Source organism: Ochotona curzoniae, unplaced genomic scaffold (assembly GCF_017591425.1).
Source record: "Ochotona curzoniae isolate NIBS_2020 unplaced genomic scaffold, NIBS_Ocur_1.0 scaffold_4506, whole genome shotgun sequence".
NCBI lineage: Eukaryota > Metazoa > Chordata > Mammalia > Lagomorpha > Ochotonidae > Ochotona > Ochotona curzoniae.
In genome coordinates, this window is record NW_024467119.1 from 76,163,457 (window position 1) to 76,191,355 (window position 27,899).

Genomic DNA, 27,899 nt, shown 5'->3' on the forward strand with positions numbered 1-27,899 from the left:
TAGAAGGCTACCTTATTCACAGAGGAACAAAATAAGACTAACAACTGACATTTCAGAAGACTTGACTGCAGTCAGAATAAATAGAAGTGTATATTCAAATGCTGTTTTAAAACTAAAATGGCCAGCCAATAATTCTATTTTCAACAAAGCTACTTTGAAAAATGAAGATGATCAAGACATTTTCAGATTTAAATAGATTAAGAGAATTCAAGGTTAGAGGATGTGCTGAAAGGAGGAGACACAAGGTGATAATTCATGCCCAGAGAAATAGTGAACAATAAAGGAATGGGTAGCGTGTTCAAGCCTACAAAACACAGTTTCCACATTTCTACTCCTAAATCCTTTTAAACACGTGTGCCATATAAGAACATCATTATAAACTGTATTGCTGGATTTAAACACTCCATTCATGTAACACATAAGCCAGTAATAGTACAAAGGGAAAGGTATGAGATTGAGTTATATTAAAGCAAACTTGATGTGTTTAACTGCAACTAGTATTGTTGGTATGAATACAAAGAGTGGTACAGAATAAGATGTATTTTGCAACCCCTACAATAACTATTGAAGATATAATTTATTAAATTTAGTTATGAATCACACTGTAATTGTAATAGCACAGAGAAAATATTTGTTCAAAATATAAGAAGGCAGTAAAGAAAGAATACATGTCCAAATGACATTTGAGTCAAGTAAAAAACAAATAACACAATGACAAACATAACTCCAACCATATCAACTATTTTACCACACAGAATGAACAAGAGATGTCAATAAAATGATGTTTGCCAGGCTGTATTTTAAGAAGATGAAACTTTGTGCTGGCTAACAAAAAACACTCTGTGTACAACCATGCTTACATGTTGAAAGAAAATTGAACAGACTAAAACATAAGCATAAAATCATAAAAATTCTAGGGAAACACATAGAAGAAAATCTTGTGAACTATAGAAAAATTTAAAACTTTTGTTCTTCAAAAATACTAGCAAAAGATATTCCACAATGGAAAATGTTTCACAAATTATACTAAACTACTTAAAAATATTTGTGAACAATTCAAACTGTAATTACACATGATCTCTTTGGACTTTTTGAAGATCCTTGATCATATCTCATAAAAAATTTGTATTCAGAATAGAAAGAACTCAACTAATGTAACAGAATCAGTGTGGAGCCTGTTTTAAGTTCCTTCTTTCACTCAGTGATGTTTGTAAGGTTCATGTATGTTGTAGGCTGTATTGCTACTTCATTCCTCATTATTGCTAAGTAATATTCTATTGAATGAATGAGCTACATTTCATGTATTCATCAGGTTATAGATAGTTGGTTTGCTTCTTCTATTCTTGCTGTTATGAACAATGCTTGATATCATGAACCATCTTGCTATGGTTTTAGCTTGCATATATTTATAAGGAATGAACATCTGTTATTGTGCTAACTATATATTTGTATACATTCTATAGAGAAGTCAATTTAGAGCTAAAGGATGCATAGAAGTACACTTCGGTGTTGTCTACAGTTCAAAGTAACACTTGGGATTAACTACCTTTCATCATTAAGCACCAACCATCTAGGAAAAATGGAATAAAAAGCCAAACTGTGGAACTTGCACCACAATACAGTGAGTTAACCCACCAGTTTAGATAACTGCACTCCAAATTTCAGTCACAATATGGGTCTTCGGCTGGTCTGCCTTTGACTCAGCTCCCTGCTCATGTGCCTAAGAAAGCAAAGAATGATGTGTCATCTATCTGGACTCTTCCAGCTCTGGCAGGAGTCCAGGCCGGAGTTCCAGCCTCCTGGCTATGGTTAGGCCTAGTTCTGACCACTGTAGTCATTTAGCAGTGGTAGATAGTCACTACTGGAAGATACTCAAGATAACCTCCATAATTGTGTGTGTCATCTGCCTTTCAAATAAATCATCATTTTTCTTTAACAAAGAATTGCCTATGTGAATGTCATTTTGTGTTTTAAATAAATAAATAAATAAGTAAATAAATATTTTTTTTCATTAAAAATTGCCTGGCTTTCATTTCTGGCACATAAAACCAAAAAATAAAAACAGTCCATATAGAAAAACAGTTGCGTTCATGGACTGAGATTTATGGCACCAACATAGGTGCTGCGTGGTCATTTTATTGATGAATAAATACAAACTGCCAGATTTGCATTCTGCAAATGTGAAAGTGGCACTGGAGAGCCAGCTCCTTCATCCAGCTGGGCTCTTTGCAGCCACTTTAGGCCACTGTACTGCATCAGTGGCCCCTAGTTTTCACTTCACCATGTTGTGTTTTTGAAATGTTTGATAAGAATGTGTTCAATTTGTACATTATCTAAAACAATGCTTTCGAAACATGCTACCTCTAATACGTCCATATTCTTTGCCATCCTAATTGGCCAATTTCTTACATCCTAGAACTCTTTGTCATCTTAAATTCCTTTTCTTACGTGATTAAGACTTTAATGTTACAGTACCTTAGGTTAAAATTAAAAAAACTCACCAATTAATATAAAAAGCCCTATCTTGATACAAAAGCAGAAAATTCAATGTTGTCTGTCATGGCAGAGCAAACTGTGCTTTGAGGAATATGGGACCCAGGATGTAGCTATAAGTTTCTCTAAGTAGTCAGAGAAATTAAAATAAGTCACATCATACCCCACATTATACTCTCTCCAGATGGGTATTTCAAACTTTGTAACATCTAAGTCCCTTCCACATTTTCTAAGATTTTTACTTGTACTCCCACACTGAAAATGGGCTTACATTCACTGCTGAGTTGAACTGAACAAGTTGTTAAGTTCTACCAATATGCGGACAAAGCCTCATATTCTGTTAAGATGGACTCAGACAACTTAGAATCACAAATGTTTCGTTTTCGTCACATTCTGATTTACAATTTGCTTGCTATTAGTTTCAACCAGTGGAATTTAAACGAATATCAAGTTCAGGTTTCCAAGTTTGCATATTCTGTAGCTTTTAAGATCAGCTAACACATCTAAACCAATGTTGCTTCATTCTCACAGAGGAAGATTTTCAGACGAAATTATGTCCTCAGTCACAATTTTTTTTTTTGTTACCATAGTGACAAGAAGAAAGAGTGGGGGAAAAAGGGAAGATACAAATATCTGAACACACTCAGTTTTAAGAATTTGATCTACTTGATGTCACGCACTGAAGTTGATCAGTTGGATTATCTCCCCATGCACTAGGTGAGGTATTCTACTGGACGTAGACGCATTGGTTACACAGCTGGAGCCATCCACAACCAAAGAGGCCAGTGTGAATGAAGATTGCTGACAACCTAAAATGCATAAAGTCGGGTTCTCTTAAAAATGGAATTATATTCTAGCATCAGACAGAAACTCATTAATTTGATCCTTTTCCCATGAATTTTCTATTTTCTGTACATGATTTTAGAATCTCCCATTTTAGGTGAAAGTTATCTGTGTACTAAAAATAATTTCTTAGTAGAATGGACCAGTTGCATTAGACATACAGTTACAGCCATGTTCCAGTGGTTATTTCTACTAAGTTTATCAATCATATGCTCTATAATGAAATCAGTATTTCTTTAGACTGAATTTTCTTTTGAAAATTCTAGTTCTAAATATAATTTTGAAAGATATAAACATGTATTTAAAATCCTATAATATTTCATGGCTATAAGCTGCTTCTTGAATGATAAGCAGTTCTTACTGTCAACCTAACTTTATTTACGTAATTAAATTTTAATAACACTGATTTTTAGAATGTCTCCAGATAATAACATGAAGGGCAATAACTTTGCTCGCATCATCCAGGGTGAAAGTCCCAGCTTCATCAACAAGATTAGACAACCCTCTTTCCAAGCCTCTGTTCTCTCTTCTGCAAAAAGACCATATCTTTCCCACCAGCACATAATAGACGCTATCTGTACAAGCTAATGGATGACATTTATTACAAAAATCACTATAAAATGAATCATTACATTATTAGGCTCAATATTTAAAGATTTTCCAGGTAAAATGTGTAAGAATTATGTATGAATAATAAAGATAAATATTGGTTGAATATTTATAGTGGGCCTCGCATTTTACATGGCTGATTCCACATCAGTCTCACAAAGGTCTCACAATGATGCTATCTTCATTCATGGCTGGTGAAAATAAGACAGAACTCAGTAAGAAGCAGAGCCTTCAATTCTGCTCAATCTAATCCCAGTGCTATGTTCTAAGCATAAAACTATTATGATACACTCCAAAACAACCAGTCACATCCTTATGAGCTGTTAACTTGAACATGTAAAAACATTTTAAATTACTAATGCTATTCTAGAAGTTTCTGAAATATTTGTTTCATTATATCCTGTGGCATTTAAATATTAAAACTTTTTTATTCCTTATAAATAAAAATAGAAATAAGTATAAAATAATAAATACATTTAAAGCATCCACAGGGCATTACTACTAAGTCAAAAACTAATGCTGCAAAACATATTTGAGGCTTAAAATGCATGAATATTGATAAACAAAAAGCACTCAAATATAAAAATAATTTTAATAAAAATAATATTCTATGCAATTAAAAAACTAGGAAACAGATATCAGATGCTAACAATTGCTATCTTTTGGAAACTTTATTTTTCAATTTTCTATCAGAAAAGATTGGGCCCAGTGAAATGGTTAAAATCCTCTCCTTGCACATGCCAGGATCCCATACGCACACTGGCTTACATCCCGGCAGCTCCACTTCCCATCCAGCGCCTTGTTTGTGGCCTGGGAAAGCAGTAGAGGATGAATCAAAGACTTGGACCCTGCACCCACATGGGAGAGCTGGAAGAAGTTCCTGGCTCCTGGCTTCAGACCAGCTTAGCTCTGGCCATTGTGGCCCCTTGGGGAGAGCACTAGTAAATGGAAAATGTTTCTTTCTGTCTCTCCTTCTCTTTGTAAATCTGACTTTCCAATAAAAATAAATAAATCTTAAAAAAAGAAGAAGATGGCAATATTGGGGGCATTATAAAAAGTCAGTGAAACGTCTGATGGTTACTGAAATGCAAAGTGAATTGTGTGTTTCTACATGTATAAACATTTACCAAAGTCCATAAAACTGCTCCGGATTCTACGGATATGTCAGTAGGAAATAAAGCATAAAGACTAAAAAAAAAAAAGGTAAATTCTTTCTAATAATGGTTTGAATTTACTCACACATTTCTAATAGTGTATATGCTTCCTATATAATAAAAATCTATTATCTGTTCTTCTTGGTTAGACTAGGAAATACCTCTAAACTCATACAGCAATCATTTGTGTTTTTCTACACATCAACACATTAATTAAAAGAAATTAAGAAAGCGATTTACAAAGATTTTACAAAAATAAAATAATTATGAATAAAATTAATTGACAAGATGCAACAGCTCAACATTTGAAACTGGAAGACATTGATAAAAGAATGGAAAGACATATGAGTCTTAATGATTTATCAGAATTAATATTGCTAAAGTGTAAATACTATGCAAAGTCACTTACAGAATTAATGTAGTGCCTATCAAAGTTCCAAAGGAATTTAATAAAACCAAACCTAAAATTTATATGGAATCACAAAAGTCCTTACTAGACAAATCATCCTTAAGCAGAACAGCTGGAAAACCTGAACTGCCTATAATCAAATACTACAAAGCCCCAATATACAGAGCAGTCTAGTTACAGCCATGGATGAGAAATAGATAAATGGAACAAAATAATCTTAAAATGTGATGAAGATGACAAGAATACGCAATGCAGAAAATACAGTCTCTTCAATGTTGGGAAAGCTATCCACCTACATACAGAAGAATGAACTTGGGATTTCACTTTATATTTTGCAAAAGTTAACTTCAAATAAACACTTAAATGCACAAGTTAAATGTAAATCTACTTTATGTTGTCTCAGCAATGATCTTTTGAATATGGCTTCAAAAGTCAGCAACAAAATCAAAATGTAGTATACCCATATCAATTGGTGCAGCCATGACAGAACAAAGTACGGGAGTTCTCGTAAAGCTAAAATCAGAGGCAGAGGTTGAGTTCAGTAGTTAAACCTCTGCTTAAGATTCCTACAGCCCACACTGGAGTGCCAGGGTTTGATAACTCTGGCTTCCTGCTCCTGCTTCCCACTCAGGTGGAGCCTTAAGCAGCAGGGATAGCTCATACAACAGTGTTGCCGCCTCTCACAGGCGGACCCTGCATTGACAAGCAGGATCCTGCCTTGGAGGGTCTAAGCCCCAGGCTGGAGAAAACAGAAGCAGTCAGTAGGTAATCTCTGTCTCTCAAATAAATACCATATATATTTTTTTTCATAAATTAGCAGAACTATCATAATTAACACTCCTGTGTATCTATTAAAAGAATGAATAAATGAATCAGCATTTCAAAGAGATCCCAGCTTGCCCTCAACATTTACTGCAAGCTTTTCACAAAAACCAACATCAGTGTCTATCAGCAAAGGAACAGATAAAGAAATGCTGTGTTTATGTACAAGGAAATACTATTCAACCTAAAAAAAAAAAAAAGAAAGAAAAAAGAAGAAGAAAGAAAACAAAAAAAAAATCCTCCCATCGGTGAAAACATAGATGAATCTAGAGGATTTTATGCTAAGTGAAATAAGCCGCAGTCAGAACAACAAGACAACAAGCATTGTATGATCTCTTATGCAGCACATGAGAAATGGAACTCAGAAATTCAGAGTACAAGAATGGCTTCCAGGGGAGAGTGCTGGGTGAAATGGGATACATCAGCCAGGGCACACGGACAGACTAGATGAGTAACTTCCAGGTCCCATGTGCAGCATGGTGGCTGGAGGTAATAATCCCATTTTGTCTATTCTTGTGCAAGCACTCATGCAGGCATGCAAAGAGCTACCTATATACAGGGGGGATACGTTGATTCATTTCGGCATAGTAACAATCACACAAGGCTTGAGCATAGGTGGCTTTCAAAATTTCTTAACTCATAATCAACTTCCAAAGCCATTTCCATGGACTCTAAAATTATATTTATATATGTTATATAACCATCTCAGTGCACAGCTTCAGCATAAACATTATTGATTCGGTGGCTATAAACTTAAATGTTAAAAAAAAATGGAGAGATAACTTAAGAAATGAAGGAAAATTCATTGACAGTCCCATAGTAACAATTTCCATTCTTTCATGAGTCTTTAGAGAAGAGAAAAATGTTGTCCATCTATACGTAAATATTCTCACATATTACCAACTCTTTATTCATTGTTTAGAAAGAAATCACCTTTTACATATTAAACTGGCTTGCCTTAAAATAGATTTCAGTGCTTATACATTTTAATATATGTTCTTCAGCATCCATTCCATCCAAATTTCAGCTCTTTAGCATATTTAAACTTTCATGGTTTAAAAATACACTCAGCTATACCAAAACTTTATTGTATTAATCTCTTTTTTGTAAGTAAATTGACTTATTCTTATCATAAGGAACTTCAAAATCAACTTTAGTAGAAATTTATTTGAAGACATCGTTTTCCTTAAGAGAAAAAATGGCCCAGGTGTGTACATTAACTTCTTATTACTCACCATTAAAATCTTCTCCTTGATAAATATTAAAATCAGATACAAAGAAATTTGAGGATAGAAGCTCAAACACAGGGAAGAGGAGGAGGAGAGAAAGAAGTGTAAGGGAAATGGAGGGAAAGCAGGAGAAAGGGGAGGGACTACTCACTTCTGTGGACCAAGTCCCACACATCGTCAATCTGAGCCTGGGTCGGGAAATGGCCGCAGTCATTGAAGTACTTCAGGAGTTCATTTCTGTCTAACCCTTGCCAATCTTCTCTCTTGGCAAACATTATTTCATAGTCTAGAAATTTAAAAAAAGGTAAAAGAAAACATTGTCTTTCTACTATATCAAGTATAATTCTCCTGAAATTTCCATGTGAATTTGAGGTTTCTTTAACTCCAGTTTATTATTCCTACCAATGTGCTTCTTTGAGGCTATGTGCTCCCTGAGCACCATGCCAACCTGAAGGTAAAAGAAAGAAGTGCTTTCCTACACAACACATGGACACCCACACACCCTGTTCCAAAGCAGTAAACTGGAACTCCATGCCCTTAACACAACACTGAGATCCTCTGTTTTGGTTTCACGACAATTGTCCATGCTTATGCATATCAAAGACATAGATTTATGGTGACCTGACAACTGCAGTCTTTCGTCACAATTTATTTTTTCATTGGTTACTCTAATTTTTGCTCATTTAGTTGCACCTTCTATTCAAATACTCAGTAGTTGAGTTGGTGATTTCATTTTGTTCTATTTTTCCATTTGGTACCTAACTCAGAGCAATGTCTATTTTTTAATCAGTGGTTTCATATATTCCTACTTGATAGTTAATGGTACTTTGTTACTCCTGACTCAAGACTACCACAGAGAACTACTTACTGGGAGCCACCTCTCACCCATACTTGACATCAGCTGTTGAAGAATGGCCAAAAGAATCAAAGCATGTTTTACTAAGTCTAATTCTTCATAAACATGTTGGTTCTTTTTTTTTTCTCCCTCAAGGGTAATATTTCAGTCTCATTCTAAAGTATGTTGGATCAGTGATTCCATAAGGCTACTAGTTGGTCAGTACTTAGAGGATAACAGGGATTACCTTAGGTCCCAATAAACGGTTTCAAACAGAAGTTGCATCATCCTGGCAACTCAACAAAATAGATCTCAATTTTCTAATTATTCATTCACTGATTTGAAGAAGATGGTAATGAGGAATCAATAAATTCAAGAAATAATTGGTGATAACTCAATTATGAGTGGCTACTCCAGATCCTGGAACGCAGCAACAAAATAAATATCTAGCATGTATTTAGTATATCTATGAGTCTTCTATTTCAATAAGCTAACCAGAGCAGTTGCTTTTGGCTCATACACATCTACTTGCCCCTTCAGTTTTTGTGCATGCTGGTGTCATTTTGCATTGCCAGGATCTGGATTCAACTACCTAAAAGCGCCTTCCGCTACATAACTTCACTCTGCCCACGTGCACAGCCACTCAGAAGTCCAGGGTGTAAGGACTTACACTGGAGTGACCTTGCATCACTGAACGGAGAGACCTGGTTGGCTATTCTGTTAGCTTGAGTTCTCTCAAGTTCCAGTTGTCCATGTCATAACCTGCCTGATAGCACACTCCTTTTTTCACTTCCATCCCTTCCTTGTCTCACACTTCTTTCCACCAGCATTACTTCCTGGGATCAATTTGAAAATACCTTAGTTGCAGTTAAACTCCTTGTGTTAGGTTCTGATTCTGGAGAAGCTCACACTGAGACACAAAGAATGTCACTTTTTAATATTTATGTTAAGTAAAAAATGTGCTCCATAAAAATGTATGCAGCTACCTTTGAACAATGTGAGTTTGAACTGCATGGGTCTACTTGTGAATGGTTTTTATTTTGGAGAGGTTCTCAATAATTTGAAAAACACTTCCAGATGAACATCATAGCCTAGAAACATTTAAAATTAAGAATAAAAATAAGCAAATAAATAAAATTAAGAATATATAGAAATATGCAAAACATACACAGATAGTATTCTGGTTTAGTATTTCATACCATAAAATATGCAAATATAGAAAATGCTTAAGTTTATTGATACTAGCAACAAAAATGCTTACAATCCATGCATGGCACCATTTACAATTGAAGGAAAAATAAAACAGAGATCAGTGCGAAATGAGAAATTGTAGTACCATAATAACTTTTTAGTCACCTCCTATTCCTATGGCTGAGAGCTCAAGGTATCCACTTAAAAATACCACATAGGAGGATTCTCATTTCTGCGTGAGCACTTCATCCCTACAGTAAATTGGGATCCCCAGGAAAAGTTACTTCTTGGTTTTCATGTGTTTCTCTTTATATAATAAGTAAAACATAAGATACTTATTTATAGACTACTAAGTCATCTGTAGCACTTTTGGCACACATAGGCTATGGGTAATTATGTAAGCTTTGTGGCCTCAGAAGTTATACAAAGAGTTTTAGGGGGTACCTGGGTTGGTGTCTCTATGCACGCTAGTAATTCAAGAATCAGCTGTACATACCTTGATTGAATTTTCCTTCTATCATGCAAGGTTAGAGCATCCTGATGCATATATTAACATTGAGGCATTATGTCAATATTGATAGATATCAGTGTCATTAACACACATACCATGCCCTACCAAGGAAATCTTTGGCAATATACTAGCATAATCAACAATCTAGGTTTAAATCATTACAGTTCATATAAAACTTAACACTATAAATACTAATGAATTATGCTGATAATTGAAATATGCTTTAAAAAATACATAGACATCTGCCAAGTATCACCAATAGCACATGGAAAGGATTGAGAATTTTTGTTTCTAAAATTATTAATATAAAGAGGATAGTCTCAGGTGTTCATGGATACAATTCTCCCTCTCTCTCGCCTCCTTTCTTACTTCCTTTGTTTTCCTTTAATTTTTCCAATAACATCTGGAACATGAAGACAAATAAGAATTTGCAAACTCTATGAATTCTACAATTATCTTAACCTATAATGTAAACTGATACATGGCTTGTACTTCTTTAAGTTACTCATTTGGCTAATTTTATTCTGTTTAAATCTTACGTTGGACAGAGTACCAACTGTCCTAATTGGACTCTTTTGTTTTATCCTCGCTGTATGTCAGTGGTGATGTGGTCACCTATGCTGTAACATTGTCTTTTTTTTTTAAGATTTATTTTTAGTGGACAGTCAGATACGCAGAGAATAGGAGAGACAGAGAGGAAGATCTGTCTGATGATTCACTCCCCAAGTGGCTTCAACGGTTTTTGCTGAGCCAATTCAAACCCAAGAGCCAGAAGCCTTTTCTGGGTCTCCCATGTGAGTACAGGGTCCCAAAGCGTCGGGCTGTCCTCGACTGCTTTCCCAGGCCACAAGCAGGGACCTAGATGCGAAGCAGAGCCACCAGGATTAGAACTGGCACACATACGGGATTTCCGGTGTGTTCAAAGCAAGGACTTAAGCCACTAGATTAACACACCGGGCCCGTAACATTGTCTTCCATTCATAATCCTCCACTGCCTTCAGCCCCTCACAGGGTGAGAGGCAACCCATACAACGTGTGCTCTCCCCTCACTCGGCTCTGCTCTCACGTACAATGTTCATGACAGTAACAATCCTTCTCATGGCTTCTTCCAACTCCATGAAAGTTTGCGAATACTGTTCGCTCCGCCTGTACCACTCTGCCACGCTAGGCCCTCCTGACTCCTACCCTGCTGGTCACAAAACTTCTACTCAAGTTTCTTCCCAGCTAAACACCACCAGAGGGTATGGCTCGAAAACAAACCATGGGAGACTGTTGGCTTGCTTTTCTTTTTTAAAATCAAGACTAAGAGCTTATTTTTAGATGGTTAAATAGTCTAATATCTGAATTTATAAAATAAGAAGGAGAAATCATGGAAAGAAAGTTAAATTTAAATTTAAAAGGTTAAAAGTGTTAAAACTGAATTCATGACAGCATTTTACGAGTGAAGACAAGATGGATTAAAATAATGAGAGCATAGTTTAAAAGTCATGCAATTTGAAAATCATTAATTTAAAAATTGTAGTGGAAAAGATGCTCAGGGTTTTAACTGTATGATTCTAGTGCACATCTTGATAAATATAAAATCTGCACTTTCATATTAGAGAATGGAATGTAAAGCCACTGTTCATGAACAAAACATTAACACTCTTTTGTTGTTTTTCATTTTGTTTCATATGTTGTATTTTAATGACTTATCATTTATTTTTATTAAAGACCTTATTAAATTTTATTCTAGTGCCTAAAGAGCTATAAGCACAAGTCTTAAAATCTGCATATAGGGGGCCCGTGCGACAGCATAATGGTTAAGGTCCTCGCTTTGAACATGCCAGGATCCCATATGGTCGCCAGTTCTAACCCTGGCAGCTCCTCTTCCCATCCAGCTCCCTGCTTGTGGCCTCGAAAGCAGTGGAGGACAGCCCAAAGCCTTTGGACCCTGCACCTGCGTGGGAGACCCGGAAGAGGCTCCTGGCTGCTGGCTTCAGGTCAGTGCAGCACCGGTCGTGGCAGCCACCTGGGGAGTGAATCATCGGACGGAAGATCTTCCTCTCTGTCTCTCCTCCTCTCTGTACATTTGCCTTTCCTATAAAAATAAATAAATCTTTTTTAAAAAATCTGCATATGGGTATGAAGTCTCTTAATTGGACTCTCTTGAACTCTCTTAAGGTCCTCTGTATTAATAAATGTGTCCCAGCAGCTTCCACGTGGGAGAAGTCAGGAGCTTGGAGGGAGGGCAGGGAAAGGCTTCACTCTGCAGCTCTCTCTAATTCGCTCTTTCTCTTTTCTTCCTCCTGTCTCTCCATCCGTCTGACACTTTGCTCTCTTTCGATTTTTTCCTCTGAGAATCAAGCTGAATCAAGCTGCTAGACAAGGTGAGCTTGTCTAGCTTGGCCCCCTGACACATGCAGAATCAATCTGTGTTTTCCCCTATCTTGTCTCCCTTTTTGACTCATTCCTCCCTCAACTTTTACCCAGAGCAGAGGGACCACGCTAACTCAACGCGTTGCAGTTATTTGCCAATATCTTCTAATAATAACTGTGACATATAGATGTTTTAATAAAGTTACTGAAAACCATCTTTTAAAGAAACATTTCTAAGCCCTCCTGATAATCAAAATATTTATCAAATGTACTATGTTCATTGCTGAGCACAGTCTCTGCTTTCATGAAACTTTTTAAGTTTCACATAAACATTTTATAACTACCTAAAACTTCACAAACTGTGTACTTCTAACCTAAAATCAGTAAGATGATCATATCAATTCAATATATTTCCTTGCAGTTTAAATTTTTTTGTCAATAAATTAACTCAAATATAATCTGATCCTAAACAATATTGAATTCACTAATCAGAAGTCAGAATCTCTGAAACTTACGAATTTATTCAAGGACAGAACCCTAACACTAACACAGAAGCCACGTGGTTGCTTGGTCCGCTCCGTGTCCATCTGGCATCAATATTTAATTTCCACTTGAGGAACTCTTCCTCCTCCAATAGAATCCCACCACGTGACTCTCAAGTAAGTTTCCTAATATGTGGGAAAATAGTCTGTGTGGCAGGGGAGAGAACGGGGAACGAGGAAGGGAAAGTGGAAGGGAAACGGTATCGTGGAAAATAATTTTTAAAAATAGTTAAAATAAGAGTATTACACAGATACTCAGGCTGAAACAACCAGCTGTTCCCCCTCTGGAGTGTGAACTTAAAGCATGAGAACAAAAGGCCTTACCTTTTGGAACTTATATACCCCCCTTTGGCTAAGAAACACTGTCCTTATTTCCCACCTATCTGTTGTCAGGAGCAGCTCTTCATAGTCTGTCGAAAAGCGACTTATCCAGCTAGCTATACGTCTCCCTTTAAATTTGAGTTGCTTGCTTGGTTAGCTAGAATGAGTGTTCTGTTGCTTTTAAGCAAATGCTCTCGATGATGTAAATAAAATACATAGCATACCACATTAAAGCACAAATGATTTTTAGCAATATAAAACACGGTCTACCTTTGCTTTTTGTCATCATCATCTATAGACATCCAATGGTTAAATTCATTCCAAACCTAAAGCCAAGCCACAGACAGCTGCATCACTTACATTTTTTCCTATCCATCCATTCCTCTAGCTCTATCAAGTTTATAATCTGCCGCGTCCTCCAAAGACCAAGTCGATATCTAATACGGTGGATCGTTGCACGATACATGTTGATAACTGCTCTCAGGTTTGTTCCATGATACAAAGCCTGACAAATGACAACACGGACAGTAAGGCCTCTTACATTTATGTCTAATTTGACTTTGTCTCTTCCATCTGTTTCACCCAATTTCTTGGACCATGGCTGTAATTGATTAATGCTAATTTTCTCTATTGGCTAAACATCCACTTTGTCCAGTTACATGATCTCCCTGAAGTTCAGAGAGCTTCATTATTCATTGTAAGATCATCAGCTATTCATATTTCCTACATAATAACCGTTTTATGATGATGGTAACTAGCATAAAGTCTTCCTAGCTTGAAGTCCAGATTTCTATATTATATAGCTAAGTCATGCAGAAAACAATTCAAGGCCATAGTAAGACATAATTCTGTAATGGATGACACATAAGCAGATCAGTTTGGGTCAAATTTTTGTTTTTTCTTTCCTTTGAAGATTGTATATTCTTGTCCTTTACCCGTTTTTCATCATGCCATTTTTTTTTAGGTTTTCTTGCTAACTTGTAAGAACTCTTTAGATATAAAAGAAACTAACCCCTTTTTGCTGTATTAGTTCACCTGTATCTTCTACAATTTCACTTATTCATTGATTCAATATTTTTACATATATTCTGACATGTTACTTTCACTATCTTTACTAATTCATTTTTCTTTTCCAGGTTAACTTTAGATTAATTTTCCTTTTTCTTGACTCACCAAATTAAAAACAACTTATTTTCGTTTATTTTTTTGAGACACGCATTTTAGTTTATGATTTCTCTTTGAAGCAGCTATCTTTTGGTGTACTCTGAAAGCGATTTTATCAATGAAAGAAAAATTGAAACAGAAAATCTACAGAGAACTTTCCCAAGACTCCACAGTTAATAAGTTGTACACTCGGTTATGAAGCCAAAAGACAATCTCCAGAAAACACATTATTAATTACATCCTATGCTCATCTTAAATGAATTTAATTTTTAATCCATTCTGTGTTCTTTATTTTTTCTGAGCATATTTAATAAATTTATGATAGTTCTTGTACCTGTCATGATTATTTCTTTTTTCTGTGTAACACGTAAAGATATATTATCATTTTATTCTTCATTTTTGCTTCATTTTGTGGTTTTTCCACAAAATTTTAAATAGTACACTTAAATGTGTATTTTTAAATATTTATTTTTATTGCAAAGTCAGATATATAGAGAGGAGAAGAGACAGAGAGGAAGATCTTCCGTCTGTTGTTTTAATCCCCAATTAGCTGCAACAGCCGGTGCTGCGCCCATCTGAGACCAGGAGCCAGGAACTTGTTCTGGGTCTCCCACATAGGTGCAGTGTTCCAAGCCTCTGGGCCGTCCTCGACTGCTTTCGAGGCCACAAACAGGGAGATGGATGGGAAGTGGGTCTAAGGGATTAGAACCAGTGCTCATATGGGATCCCTGCACATTCAAAGTGAGAACTTTAGCTTGTAGGCCACCACGCCAGGCCCTAGATGTGTATTTTTATCTTATAAATATTAATGACATATTTATTTGCCCAAATGGAAGAATATGCAAATATTTCACCTACCTCCCGTTAATCCTCCTTTACTATGGTGACAAATTCTAAAAAATTGGCTTACTATCTTTCACCATTTAATAATCTTTTCCTGTGTGTAATTTCAGCCTGTCTTTTGTTCAGCAGACTCTTTTCCTTTTACAAAAGAATAGCTGGTTACACTTTAGCAGCATTGCTCAATACTAGAGAAACAATAGGAGGCAAAACCACCTCCCACAACCTGAACCAGAAGTCTGACGTTCATGATACACTTTCCTGTAGATGAGGCTGCAGATGTAGAAGTCCATCTACTCTCTGCATCACTGAATAAAGCTAACAATTCTTTCCAAATTAAGTAGGAAAAGTATTTTTATTCTAGAGTAACTATGACAACAAAATCCATTTCACAAGGGCAGAATTCACAGAGGCAAGCACATCCAGGAGTCAAGATTAACATCCAGACTTCCTCATCCCTTCATATATGTTAGTATTATTATTCAGACCTCAACCCAACACTCTGAGTACTTTCCTGCTCAAATCTGACAACTGGCTTCTTTGAGTTACAATCAAAAGCCACAGGTGATTTCAGTGTATCCAGAGATGAGCACAGAAGTCCATCCTTGGAGCTCGGTGCTTGGATATTCCATCAGAAAACAACAGAATGGGTACCATGCATTTATTAGAACGTATATTAATATTTATAACAAAACACTGAATTATAAAGATTCTATGAATTACTGATCATAATTTTCTAATTCTTCTTAATTTAATATGAAATAAATGAAACCCATCACACACTGTCATTTAACAAATTTTACCAGAATACACTTTCCAACTGTCATTTTGTTTATTTTTGGCAGGGTCATCTGCCAAAATGTTTTATTTGTAAGAAAGGCAAAGTGACAAGGCTGGCATGATGGCTAAATTAGCTAATCAATCCCATGCAAGTGCTGGCATCCCATATGGGCACTGGTTTGTGTCCTAGCTGCTCCATTTCTGATCCAGGTTCCTGCCTATGGCCTGGGAAAGCAGTGGCAAATATCTCAAAGCCTTGGATGTTATACCCTCGTGGAAGGGACTGGAAGATGCTGCTGACATCTTGCTTTGGATCCACTCAGCTCTGATCATTGGGACCATTTTGAGAGTGAAGCAATGGAGAGAAGATCTTCCTGCTTTTGTGTGTCTGTAAATCTGCCTTTCAAATAAACTTGATATAAATCTTTCCAAAAGGAAGGAAGGGAGGAAGGGATAGAGGGAAAGAGAAAGAGAAAGAGAAAGAGAGAGAGAGAGAGAGAGACAGAAAGGAAGAGGTAGGGAGAGAAGGAAAGAAGGAAAGAAGGAGAGAAGAAAGGAAGGAAAGAAGGAACGAAGGAAGAAAGAAAGAAGAAAGGATCAATCTATCCAGAGAAAAGACTCCAGAATTTTGGAATGGTTCAACTTGGCTGCTATCAACATGACCTATTGTTTTACACTGTGCTGAAGCCAGATAAATTCGACTTTCAAACATCTAACTTGAGCTAAGTTACTCATCGATCTCTCTTTTCCTGACCTCTTGTTATATTATGCCACCTAGAAGGACAGCAGCAGCAGCAGCAGCCTCATCTGGGTTCTGGAAGTAGTCTAGAAATGCATGCGCACTTTGCTCGGCATCTTTCCTTTCTGATATTTTATATTTGCTCAGTCTCTTCAAATATTCAAACTTACCATCAAACTGCTCTTTCTCAGCAAGCCCTTATTTATCTTTGGTGGGAATGGGATTGGGCAATTACTGGCTTATTCAAACAGCTACTTCCAAACACCAAAATGAAATACTTAGATGAGCACAGCAATTCACGTGACAGTGAAACGTGTCTCCTCTTGCCTGAGTATCACTTTATGAAGTATCTTATAAGCACACATCCTCCAATATTATTTAAAACATCAGAGTAGAAATTATCTCCATTTTTTTCTTGTAGTATCAATATTTCTCTCTCATTGGCTTTTTCTAGTGAATGTTTAATTATATTGAAATATTTCAATCTTCAAGTGTATGTTTAAACTTAACGACTTTAAATGTTGACTTCATGAATTTAGTATTCCTAAAGCCAAAACCTGCCTGCACCTTCATTCCTAATGGCAATGGAAACTACTGATGTCGCTCTCCTGCGTGCACTGCCTTTGAGTATCCAGGAGCTTACACATTCTACTTTCCTTGTCTCTCTGGCATCACTTCAGAGTTTGTGTCATGTTCATCTTCTGCTTAACTTTAAATAGTGTGGGTCTGTATACATACATTGTGTCCATCAGTGGTACTAGTAATAGCTGTCATATTACGGGTAGGGATCAGACACAAGCAAGTCATTTCTAGTCAGGGGGCTGCATCACAATATTGAGAAAACAGTTCTTAAACTTCACATCTCCTGGCCTTAATATGCTAGTATGTACCTTCCACCATATCGAAAACAATTCATTCAAACACATTTGTTAGAGTTTTATTATGTGATAACAATGTTTGGGATCTTGCAGATTGACGGACAGAAAATATAAAATTCCTGCTCTTAAGGGGTTAATTCCTAGTGAAGGAACCATGTGCCAATAGAAACATATGTTCTCGGTGACATGCAGAGCAATACAATGTTTTTAATGTAATAAGGAAAGACCAGAGTGAGAGTTACATTCTATAATGTAGTATAATGACCATGCAGCAATGTGCAGAGACCTGGATGGGGTCAAGTTGCTAGGCTTACACCTTGGAGGAGAGCTGTCTGAAAAACAGCATGAGAAACCTTGCCAAACTGGGAAATGGTATGGAAGGAAAGATTTTATGTTCTTCCTCAGGTGATTGAAAGCGAAAAAAAAAATTAAAGAATCACTGATAAATCCAAAATATTTCTCTACAGCGCCATCTCCCTTCTGACTCTGGGATCCATTCACTGAACTATCTCCAAGATATCCTACAGTTTTCTCCCATGCGCTCAAAGCACAGAGTGTTGGAAACGGGAATCAATCTCCTTTCCTTTCTTTCCCACTCTCAGTGGAAGTCCCTAAAGTCTGTATTGTTGAATCAATTCAGGTTGTTCAGGATAAAAACAAGAGAATCATTCCTGACTTCTCCCTCCTCTGTGTCTCTGAATTTGATCAAAGCCCACGTTTGGCTTGTTTGCATTTCCTCCGTCCTCACCCTAAGTTATCAAGCAAAATGCACTCAGTTATCGGGTAAGCATGGCAGTTGTTCTCTCTCCATTTTGTCCGCCTTGCCCCCAATTCACAATTGATAAATAACTCTTCTAATTTACGCATACATACATGACACTGATGCAAAGTCACCCAGTCCCATCAATGAAGAGTGAAGTAGAAACTCCCTGGCATGTTTTTGAAGAACATTCTCCATTTGATAACTACCATCAGCTTCATCTGCTGCCATGTTCTCCTAACTATTCCCTCCACCCATAAATATTCTGAGGCCAGCTATCCCTGCCACCAAGCCTCCCAGTCTACTTGACAAAATATAACTGGCTTTTCACTCCCCAGGTCTGATACTAGTTGACAAACACTATCTAACCACAACCCTTTGAGTCAAGCAACCTTGCTCTGTGTAGCAAAAGCAGCTAACATGTAGGTTAGCGCCCTGCATTTCTAACTAATCTGTGTGCTCTGAGGTCACACAGCAAGATGGAAACTGGACCAAGGATAGAATAACCACTGACAGGTTAAAGAACACCATGTTGAATACACGGAAAACACGAGTGTGTGTACAGAAGTGAACACATTTATATACAGAACTGTGTCACAGGGACCATGAACAGGCTTCAGGTTGTTTCCTAGCAAACATTGAAGGAAATTCATTAGTAAATTTTTAAAGGTTTACATGAACTCCAAAATATCAAAGATACTATCCTGATAACTTTAAAACTCAGATTTTTCAATACTGACCCAAATTATTTTTGTTCAACAAACATTATTCAACGATAATTTCTTTCTAAAGGTAAAAGATTTTTTTTGAATGGTAGGAATAATTCTAATAATTAAACACAGCAATCTCTGTGGTCTCGTAATATGTGACAGCAAAGACAATTCAATGCAGCTTCATTATTTCCAAAAACAGCCAAACTAAGAGCATCTCATACGAGTCAGTGACATGGCAGAAGGCACCGTCCACAGCAAGAACCAAGCAGGATTACTAAGGGAGCCTCCCAGTAGAAGGATTTCCACCCTTCTACCAATTACCCAATGTTAGCTACATAGTTGCTAGAGCAAACCGTCTATCAAGAATTCCCTCTAAAACCACTATTTACTACATTATAAGCTTGTCCCTCTAGAAATTTGACAGTAAGCAAAAACAATTACAACCCTAATAACAGAAACACTAGCCACCACACACAACGTCACAGCAATGATGGAATAAAAATGCCAATGATAGAAAACATATTTTATAACCAAGAAAAAGTCATTCTCTGAATCTCTAAAAGTGCTTTCCATTCTTTTCATCTCAAATTCCATTTCTATACAGAAATTCAGTTTTCTTCCATAATGTCAACTGTTCTCTCTGATAGCACAACATTTCACAGTTGGATAATTCATCATTTATTAAAAGTATAACTTTAAGAATACTTAAAGTATCAGGATAAATACCTACAATTACATTTTTTTATTTAATTCATCTATTCAGTAGGTATTTCATGAATGCCTACCATGAGTTCAGTACTGTTTTAAGTACTTGGAAACACTGCAATTGGTAGCAAACATGACTTATTAATGTCCTCAAACAGTTTACAATCTACTTAGTCAAAGTAGAAAATAGAATATATACAAACAGTAAGATAAGAAAAAATGACATATAACAAGTGCGTATAATTTGAATACTAATAATTTCAATCATATAAGACAGTATGTTGTGATATGAATTTTTGTAAAAAAATAGATAAGATCATAATTGAAAAATCACAGATGTGATCGTTATAATACATTAGGAAAATCTTGAAAGACAAATTGGAATTTATCAGAATATAAGGCACGTGCATGCTCAGATAGGTGCAATAAGCATTGGAAAACGTAAGTTTGCATTCTAGCTGTGTCACATAAAACTGCTTGATTTTGGGTAAATGACTTAATTTCTCTAACCTCCAATATCTCCATATATAAAATAAATATGCTAGGTGCAACACAGAATTATTGGAGAGTTAAGTAAATGATTTGTTAAGGCCAGTATTTTGGTACAGTAGCTTAAGTAGCTGCTTGCAACCCCAACATTCCAAAATACCATAGTATCAGTTTGACACCTGGCTGCCCATTTCTGATAATGGTTCCCTGTTGATGATCCAGGGAAAGCATGGAAGGTGGTCTGTAGAAGGACATTGTGACCCTAGAAGGACAGCAAGCACAGGATTACAACTGATTGGATAATATTTGTTTGAGAACAACTGACTGGATACCATTTGTGTAACTGATTGGATATTCTTTGTATGAGAACAAGCAAATGTTTGTATAAGTTTTGTATAACTTATGGGATGTCATTTGTATAAGAACAACTGAGTGTGTACCATTCATGTAACTAAATGGATATCATTGTATGACGACTGTTGAGTGGACGGCATGTGAATGAGAACACTTGGTGGAATACACAAAACAAAAGGAATTCCAGACAAAAGTGTAGATGGGTTTTGTTGATAGGCTCAATACTTCCTCCGTTATTCCATATGACCCTCAGTGTATAAAGTCTGATGCCACTAATAAACTTCGGCTTTTGACCATCAGTCAGAGTCCATGCGTGTTATTATCGGCTCCATGCACCAAGTCCATCGCTGCAGGACAGTGACAATGGTCCAAGTGCTTCAGACACCAACACCCAAATCGAAAAACTAGATTGAGTTCTGGGTTTTTTACATTGGCCTGTACTAACTCTGGTTGCAGCAACCATTTGGGGAGTGAACAAGCAGATGGGAAATATTTTTCTCTGTCTGTCTCTATTATTTGGGGGAAAAAAGTATATATGCATTGTTTATGTCAAAGTTTTGCAAGCTTAATTAGAATCACATATGTCTACCATGCATACAAATTAATGTATAAACTTATAGCCAGAGACAAGCAGAGAGATTACCACTAACAGAATCAACGTGTTGTCAGACTGCGAGATGAATCTGTAGGACTCCTCCCAAAAGAACAAGAAATTAGGCGTATGCTTCCGTTACATTCTTCTCTCTATGGCTGGTATTCTAAACTCTAGTCCTCAAGAACAAGACAGTTTTGATTCTTTCAAATATTTGCCAAGGTATTTCCACTCACATTCCACATTTGCCCACTCAAAACGGGTCATCCTGGTTTCTTTGGAAGATCATCACTGTGGGCATTCAGCCCAGCAATTAGGATGACCTCAGAATGCCTACATCACTTCCCTGCGTGCCCAGCTTTGACTGCCAGCTCTGTTCTCAGCTCCAGCCTCTTACCAACTGTACCCAAGAGGCAACAGATAATGGCTCAAATACTGAGTCTTTGCCAATCACATGGGAGACCACGGCTGAATTCCAGATTACTGAAACTTGGCTCAGTCCAGATTGTGGCAGAAATTTGGAAAGTAAACCATGGTAGGGAGATGTGTGTCATGTTGGCTCTCTATCAAGTAAAATGAAAAGAAAATATTTTTCTGAAGCTTCTTAGGTAGCATTGTATGCTTCTGTGCATATACCTGTGCGTGCATGTTTGTGTGTAACACACTTTAAATCGAATATTTATGCCCAGGAGAGTTGGAATCAGAAGAAATTTGTGCCACATAGAGAATAAGTAGGCAAAAATGAGACAACAAGTTTAGTGGAACACAGTTCATCCCCATTTAAGAGAGAGTGAGCCCAGATCTACTGAGCTGAAGATAAACCAGGACTTCTTTCAGAGCTTCTGACTTGGGGAAATCAGAAACTCTCTTCACAATAGGGCTTTTGTAGCATTTTCTCACTCAAAGCACACAGGCTGACTTTATTTAATAACAATCTTCGCTGGAGCAACCAGGTGACTATTTAAAATGCTACTTAATGGAGTCTACAGAGAAAATACTAAACATGTTATAAGATCTAAGGAATGCCTTGCCTTGGTCATTATTCTTTGATATCTTCTGCGTTCGAGCCACCCCCTGACGTGAGCTTGCATGGCTGTGATCATTTTCACCATTTTCTTGTTAATTATGTATTTGTTTCTTTCTCGGAATACTTGGAAGATTTCTATATGTGGTCCAATTCTTTTAACTTTACTGTCAAGTTTATCACTTTTGTCTGAAACGCTTTTTGCCCTAAAAATAAAATGCAAAAACTGATTTCAAATAAAGTTTAGAGTAACCACTTAATTCAGAAAACTAAACATGTCTGCAAATGGTTTTAAAACTGCTTCAGTGATGAATATATTGGTATAGGAAACACACATACATTTACAAATATGATTCATAATTATTGAACATGTTAATGAGGTTTTCCAAAGAGTGAATATGCTAGAGCACTAGAATCAACCTGATGCATAAAATTAACCTTCTATAGGAAGGAAATCAATCAGAAAATGAATTTGGCAAAATTTATTCACAACTACTCAAAAGACATCATTTTCTTATGGTAGGGCAGGTTAGCTCAATGATATATTTGTCATCTAATCTATTTTATTCTTACATTACTTATTTGGTCTCAGATACCCCAAAAGCCAAACAGCATCTCTCACTAAATTATGACCTGAATCCTCTCAATATGAAGTTCTGATGTGTGATTGTAAGGTCAGCAGCAGACAGAGATGACCACAGAAACGGTCACCAGTCCTACAAGTGCTGTTACGTATGACCCATGCCAAGAAACATGGGAGAAGTTTTTCTACTACAAACAGACCATGCATGGCTCGGTGTCCTGCTGTCTGCTTTTTCTATTTAAATAACCCTTGTATTTTCTGTATGGTAGCCAGATTTTTCAAAGTCTTCCATTGTCCAAAGTCTAGCTCCCTTGTGATTGCGATCAGGTGTAAAAATGCCTTTTTCTCCTTAACATTTTCATTTCTGCTTCTTGCTTTCACAGCTGGATTTCCACAGAAATGACCAGGACCAGGTCAGTGTTTCCAACAGGCCACATCTTGCTCCAAATGTGAACTGTGTATGCATAGACTTCTGAATTTCAGGTCCAATTTTCTTCAATCTCTGACTTGGACCAAATTATTTTCAATATCTTTTTTTTTTCTTACCCTGTTTTGATTTCTGCAAGTTTTTGCTGGATAGCAAATGAGAGAAATTCAGAGTCATATTTTTTTTTGTGTTTAAAAAACATTTTCTTCAGTTTGCTTTGAAGTTAGTGATATCTGACTGTCCCATTATATATGTCATCCGAACACCAGTGTAACCTCAGTCGTGAATACCAGATTGAGCATCTTTTTATACAGGACTTTGTACCAACCAGAATAGAGATCCCTGACCTTCCCACTCCCACGTAACCACAACTGATCAGTGAGATTTTCAGAAGCAGAATATCCTCTGAAACACTTCTGATGTATAATTAAATAAATGTTGGAAGCTAAAGATGCTGGTTGTGTTGTGTCTGACGTGTGCGTGGGAAAGAAAGCCCTTTCCTGTGAAAGAAGGTTCTGAGCCGTCACAATGTTTTCATGTCTCGGGGCTGAGGAAGGGGGAGTTTTTTGTTTTGTCTTGTTTTTATATCAGTGGCTAGCTCTTTTTCACATCCTCTCAAATGAAAAAAAAAAAATTCATAAAGGAGTGAGTAAAAAAAAATACCATTTTGCTCAGCAGAACAGCATTTTAAACATTTATTTATTCGTGCATTTGAAAGGCAGTAAAGGAAGGGGCAGAACAAAGAGAAATAGAGATGGAGAGAGAGAGAAATCTTTGATCTACTGGCCCACAATCCAAAAAAATCCAACAGCCAGAGCTAAAAAACTCTAGAGCCAGGAGCCCAGAGCTTCACTCAGGTCTTCCGTGTGTGCTGATGAGACTCGGGTGCTTGGGTCATCATCAGCTTCCCCCAGGACACATGAGTAGGCAGGTAGATCACAAGTGAAACATCCCAGACTGAAACAGGCACACTGATACGGGAGGCAGGCATCACAAGTGACACCTTAACCTGCAGTGCCATAGAACCCACCTCCTGACTTCAGGGGAGGAAAGGAGGAGAGAGAGAGAGAGAGAGAGAGAGAGAGAGAGAGAGAGAGAGAGAGAGAAACGAATGGTGAAGAAGAAGGCATTGATTTGAGTGTGTCTCTGGGAAATCAAATCTTAGAAACTGAATCCCTCAACTTGCACCTTGATGGTATTTGGAGGTGGAGACTTGTGAGGTTAATAAAGTTAGAGAAGGTTATCAAGGTTCCCTTTAGTGGAATTAGTGCCTTTCTAAGAGAAAGTCTGGCACCCTTGCTCTAGCTCATCAGGTGATGTGTTACACATTATCAAACAACAAAAACAGAACAAAAAAAAAAAAAAACCTCAGCATAAATGGAGTCAAGTTCTTTGATTAAACAGTCCTTAAAATGGAAAGAAACACAGTTTTGTGAGGGGGGAAGGGAGGGGCAGCAGACAGCACCACAGCGTTAAAAGGTAAAGTCAGAGTCTGTGACACTGGTATTTTATATAGGCACCACTACTGTCCCAGCTGCCCCACTTCTGGTCCAGCTCCCCGCTAATGGCCTGAGAAAAGCACCAAAAGATGCTCCAAGTATTTGAATCCCCGTCCTTCACACAGGAGGTAGGAAAAGGATCCTGATTGCTGGCTTCCCACTGCAACTACCTGGGGAGTGAACCAGCAGATGGAAGATTTTCTATCTCTCCCTACCACTCTTTCAATAGAAATAAAGGAATATATACAGATACATTTATGTATGTACTTATTTATACTTTTTATTTCTGCATATATTTTCATATCAAAAGTCAGAGTTGAAGAAGCAGGGAGTGTGGGAAGGGAGAGAGAAAAAGAAAGATCTTCCATCCACTGGTTCACTCCCCAGATAACCATAGCGACCAGGGCTGGGACAGGCCGCAACAAGGAATCTGCAGCATCTTTCAGCTCTCCCATGTAGGGAGACGATGCACATTATTCTGAAAGTCAAAAATTGCTCTGGTACAGGAACCGTCATATGTTCATTTCTTAACATCAGCCTGGAAGCATTAGCTCAAATGTCGCTTGGCTCCAAACTCTGAATTAAGCACCCAATTGTTTTAAAAACAGCAAAATAAGCAGTTTTAGCCATTCAGAGTTTATTTGCTTTGTATACTCCATAAAATTATACCACACGCCTTGCCTTTTAGCCATCAATAAGACAAACCCTTGCATACAAAAGACTTCAAGCCTCCACTGCCCTTCCTAGCTCTCTGACCGGAGACACCAATCTCATTGTGGAGATAGGACTCCCCCCTCCCACGGGCTTCCTTCCCTTCTTCCCCCCTGCATGGTTGTGCTACTGCCACTTCGTGGTGGTGTCTTTTCCTGAATCAGACCCAAGATCCTTGACCTCATGGCAATGTTCAGTATTTTTATCTAATTCAGCACTATACTGATGATGTCTATTGGTCAAACTCCAAAATAGAAGGAGGTAACTAAGAGAAGAAAAAATTCCACCTCTCTAAGTTAAATATATTACAATCAGAGTCTTATTAAAAGCAAATGCATTTGGGGACATACTGTGGTAAAATGATTGCATTGATGGTATGTTAACACTCCCTTATAGCCATATATATCTTTACTAGGTGGCCTGGACAGTCAGTTCGCTAAGAGAGGGAGTCCTGTCACCCACCCCATGAAACTGAACCAGGTGGCAAAGAGAACCTAATGGCAATGCCTAAATGGCAGTTGTGAGCACATGCTCCTTTCTCATAGAATTTTGTATTGACATAAGGACAATTCAGTAAATCTTGTAGCAGTGGGGACATTTTTTGTTTGTGTCTGCTAAGGGCCATTTGGATACATGGAACATCATTCACAAGCTACATAAAGTTATCAAACTAAAAATTAGAAAGATAGACGTAGTGAATCTCAGCTCTTATCTACAGTTGTCTTGGTCAAACCAGACCAAATTATTTAACGATGGCCTATGAGCTAGGCCTTTCCCATGTCTGTTGGAAGTCAAGTAAAGACATGTGAGACTAGGTGATATATAATGGCCTCATGAGAAACAACTCATATAAAACAACTGAGATTAGTAACCTTATTGTAGTAATAGAGGACTGTTCGCCATCTATATTTATATGCAAAGAGCAATACAAGGACTGCCAAATGTTTAAGATATTATTTAAGAGCTAAATTGTATCTGTCAAGTCTTGACACTCACATGAACACTTTATTGGATCAATTTTTAAAACACTGAGATGTATCTGTGTCCTATCAATAATATGTCCTTGGAAAGTGATCAGTCAGTAAGTTCTTATGTTAAGATTAGTTGCATCTTCAATATAATGTCCCACTTCTTTCTGCTACAAGATTATTGGCTATTACTGGAAACTCATGCTACATATACTTTATGCTGTTTCTGCCTTTCCTTCACTCTTGCCTAAGTCATAGGTTGGAAGTGGTTTTCTGAAAGAAACACAAAAAGAATTACAGTTTGTGAAGAGTTCACTTTCATAATGTGTAGAAGAAAAAGAGACACAGGTACAGGCTTCATGGTTTAAACTGATACCATAACCATACACCTGCTTGATTAGAGAAAGATTCTGGATTTCAGAAATGTCTTCAAGCAGAAATAGTTGTATGTATCAATCTGCTTAATCCAAGATCAGTAAAATACAAATTATTTACCTGAGTTTGATGAAATACATCCAACCATAATTCATTTCTAATAAAAATAGAGAAACTCTCTTGCTTTCAATCTATGTATAATTTCAACATCTTTGCCTTTACATGTACAAACTACAACGAAAAATTCTCTGCTGTGGAAATGGTTCCAATTAGCCCACAGAAATTTAAGGAATACAAGACTTAATGAAAAATCAAACATAGCATATAAGCTAATAAATCATCAGGAATAAGTCAAAGACTCAGAACACATGTTAATTTATCTTATCTATAAATTATAGCAATGTCAAACACTATTAAATGAATACATAATGCTTTTACTGAGTTATATCAGTATTTATTTAAGAAGGTTAAATAAAAAGCAGTACTTTTCTAGGCATGTTATAATTGAAAATCAAGTATGTATTCATTTTTCATGCTCAATGTAAGATATTCAAAGGCAACTTATTAAACTAGGTGTGGCATTTCCCAGTAAGGCAGGCGAATTTCTTTACTATGTGAAAATAAGCCAGCTAATTCCTCTTGGAAAAGAGCCTGGCTTTTCCTATGTTTTTTATGTAATACTGCACCTGATACAATGTCGCTTCCTGACAAATAAGGAATATTAGAAAATTTGAAGATACTAAGAAGGGAACGGATGCTTTTTCCATTATCTATGATATGGATAAAACCTGGAAGGGGAAAATTGGATGGTTTAGATTCCTAATCCCAATTGATGAAGTAGAATAGACATTAAAAAAAAAATCTCTGCTGATTAAAGTTACTTTAACGAAATTCACCATTAAGGCATTAATTAATCTTCCTGACTGAAATTTTCACTGATACCTCAGGATAATATGATGCTAGTTTTGTAAATCTTACAAT

At 36.9% G+C, this 27,899-nt stretch overlaps 1 protein-coding gene across 1 annotated transcript in view; it reads right to left on the reverse strand.

The window, feature by feature from the left end:
• IQCM (IQ motif containing M) overlaps positions 1 to 27,899 on the reverse strand; it is a 300,465-nt gene that overhangs the window by 143,919 nt on the left and 128,647 nt on the right. Inside the window, exons 7-9 of the mRNA XM_040967396.1 lie at positions 22,363 to 22,561; positions 13,678 to 13,822; positions 7,711 to 7,845 (exon numbers count right to left, since the gene is read on the reverse strand). Coding sequence (XP_040823330.1) covers positions 7,711 to 7,845; positions 13,678 to 13,822; positions 22,363 to 22,561 — 479 coding nt within the window. The remainder of the gene's footprint in view (positions 1 to 7,710; positions 7,846 to 13,677; positions 13,823 to 22,362; positions 22,562 to 27,899) is intronic.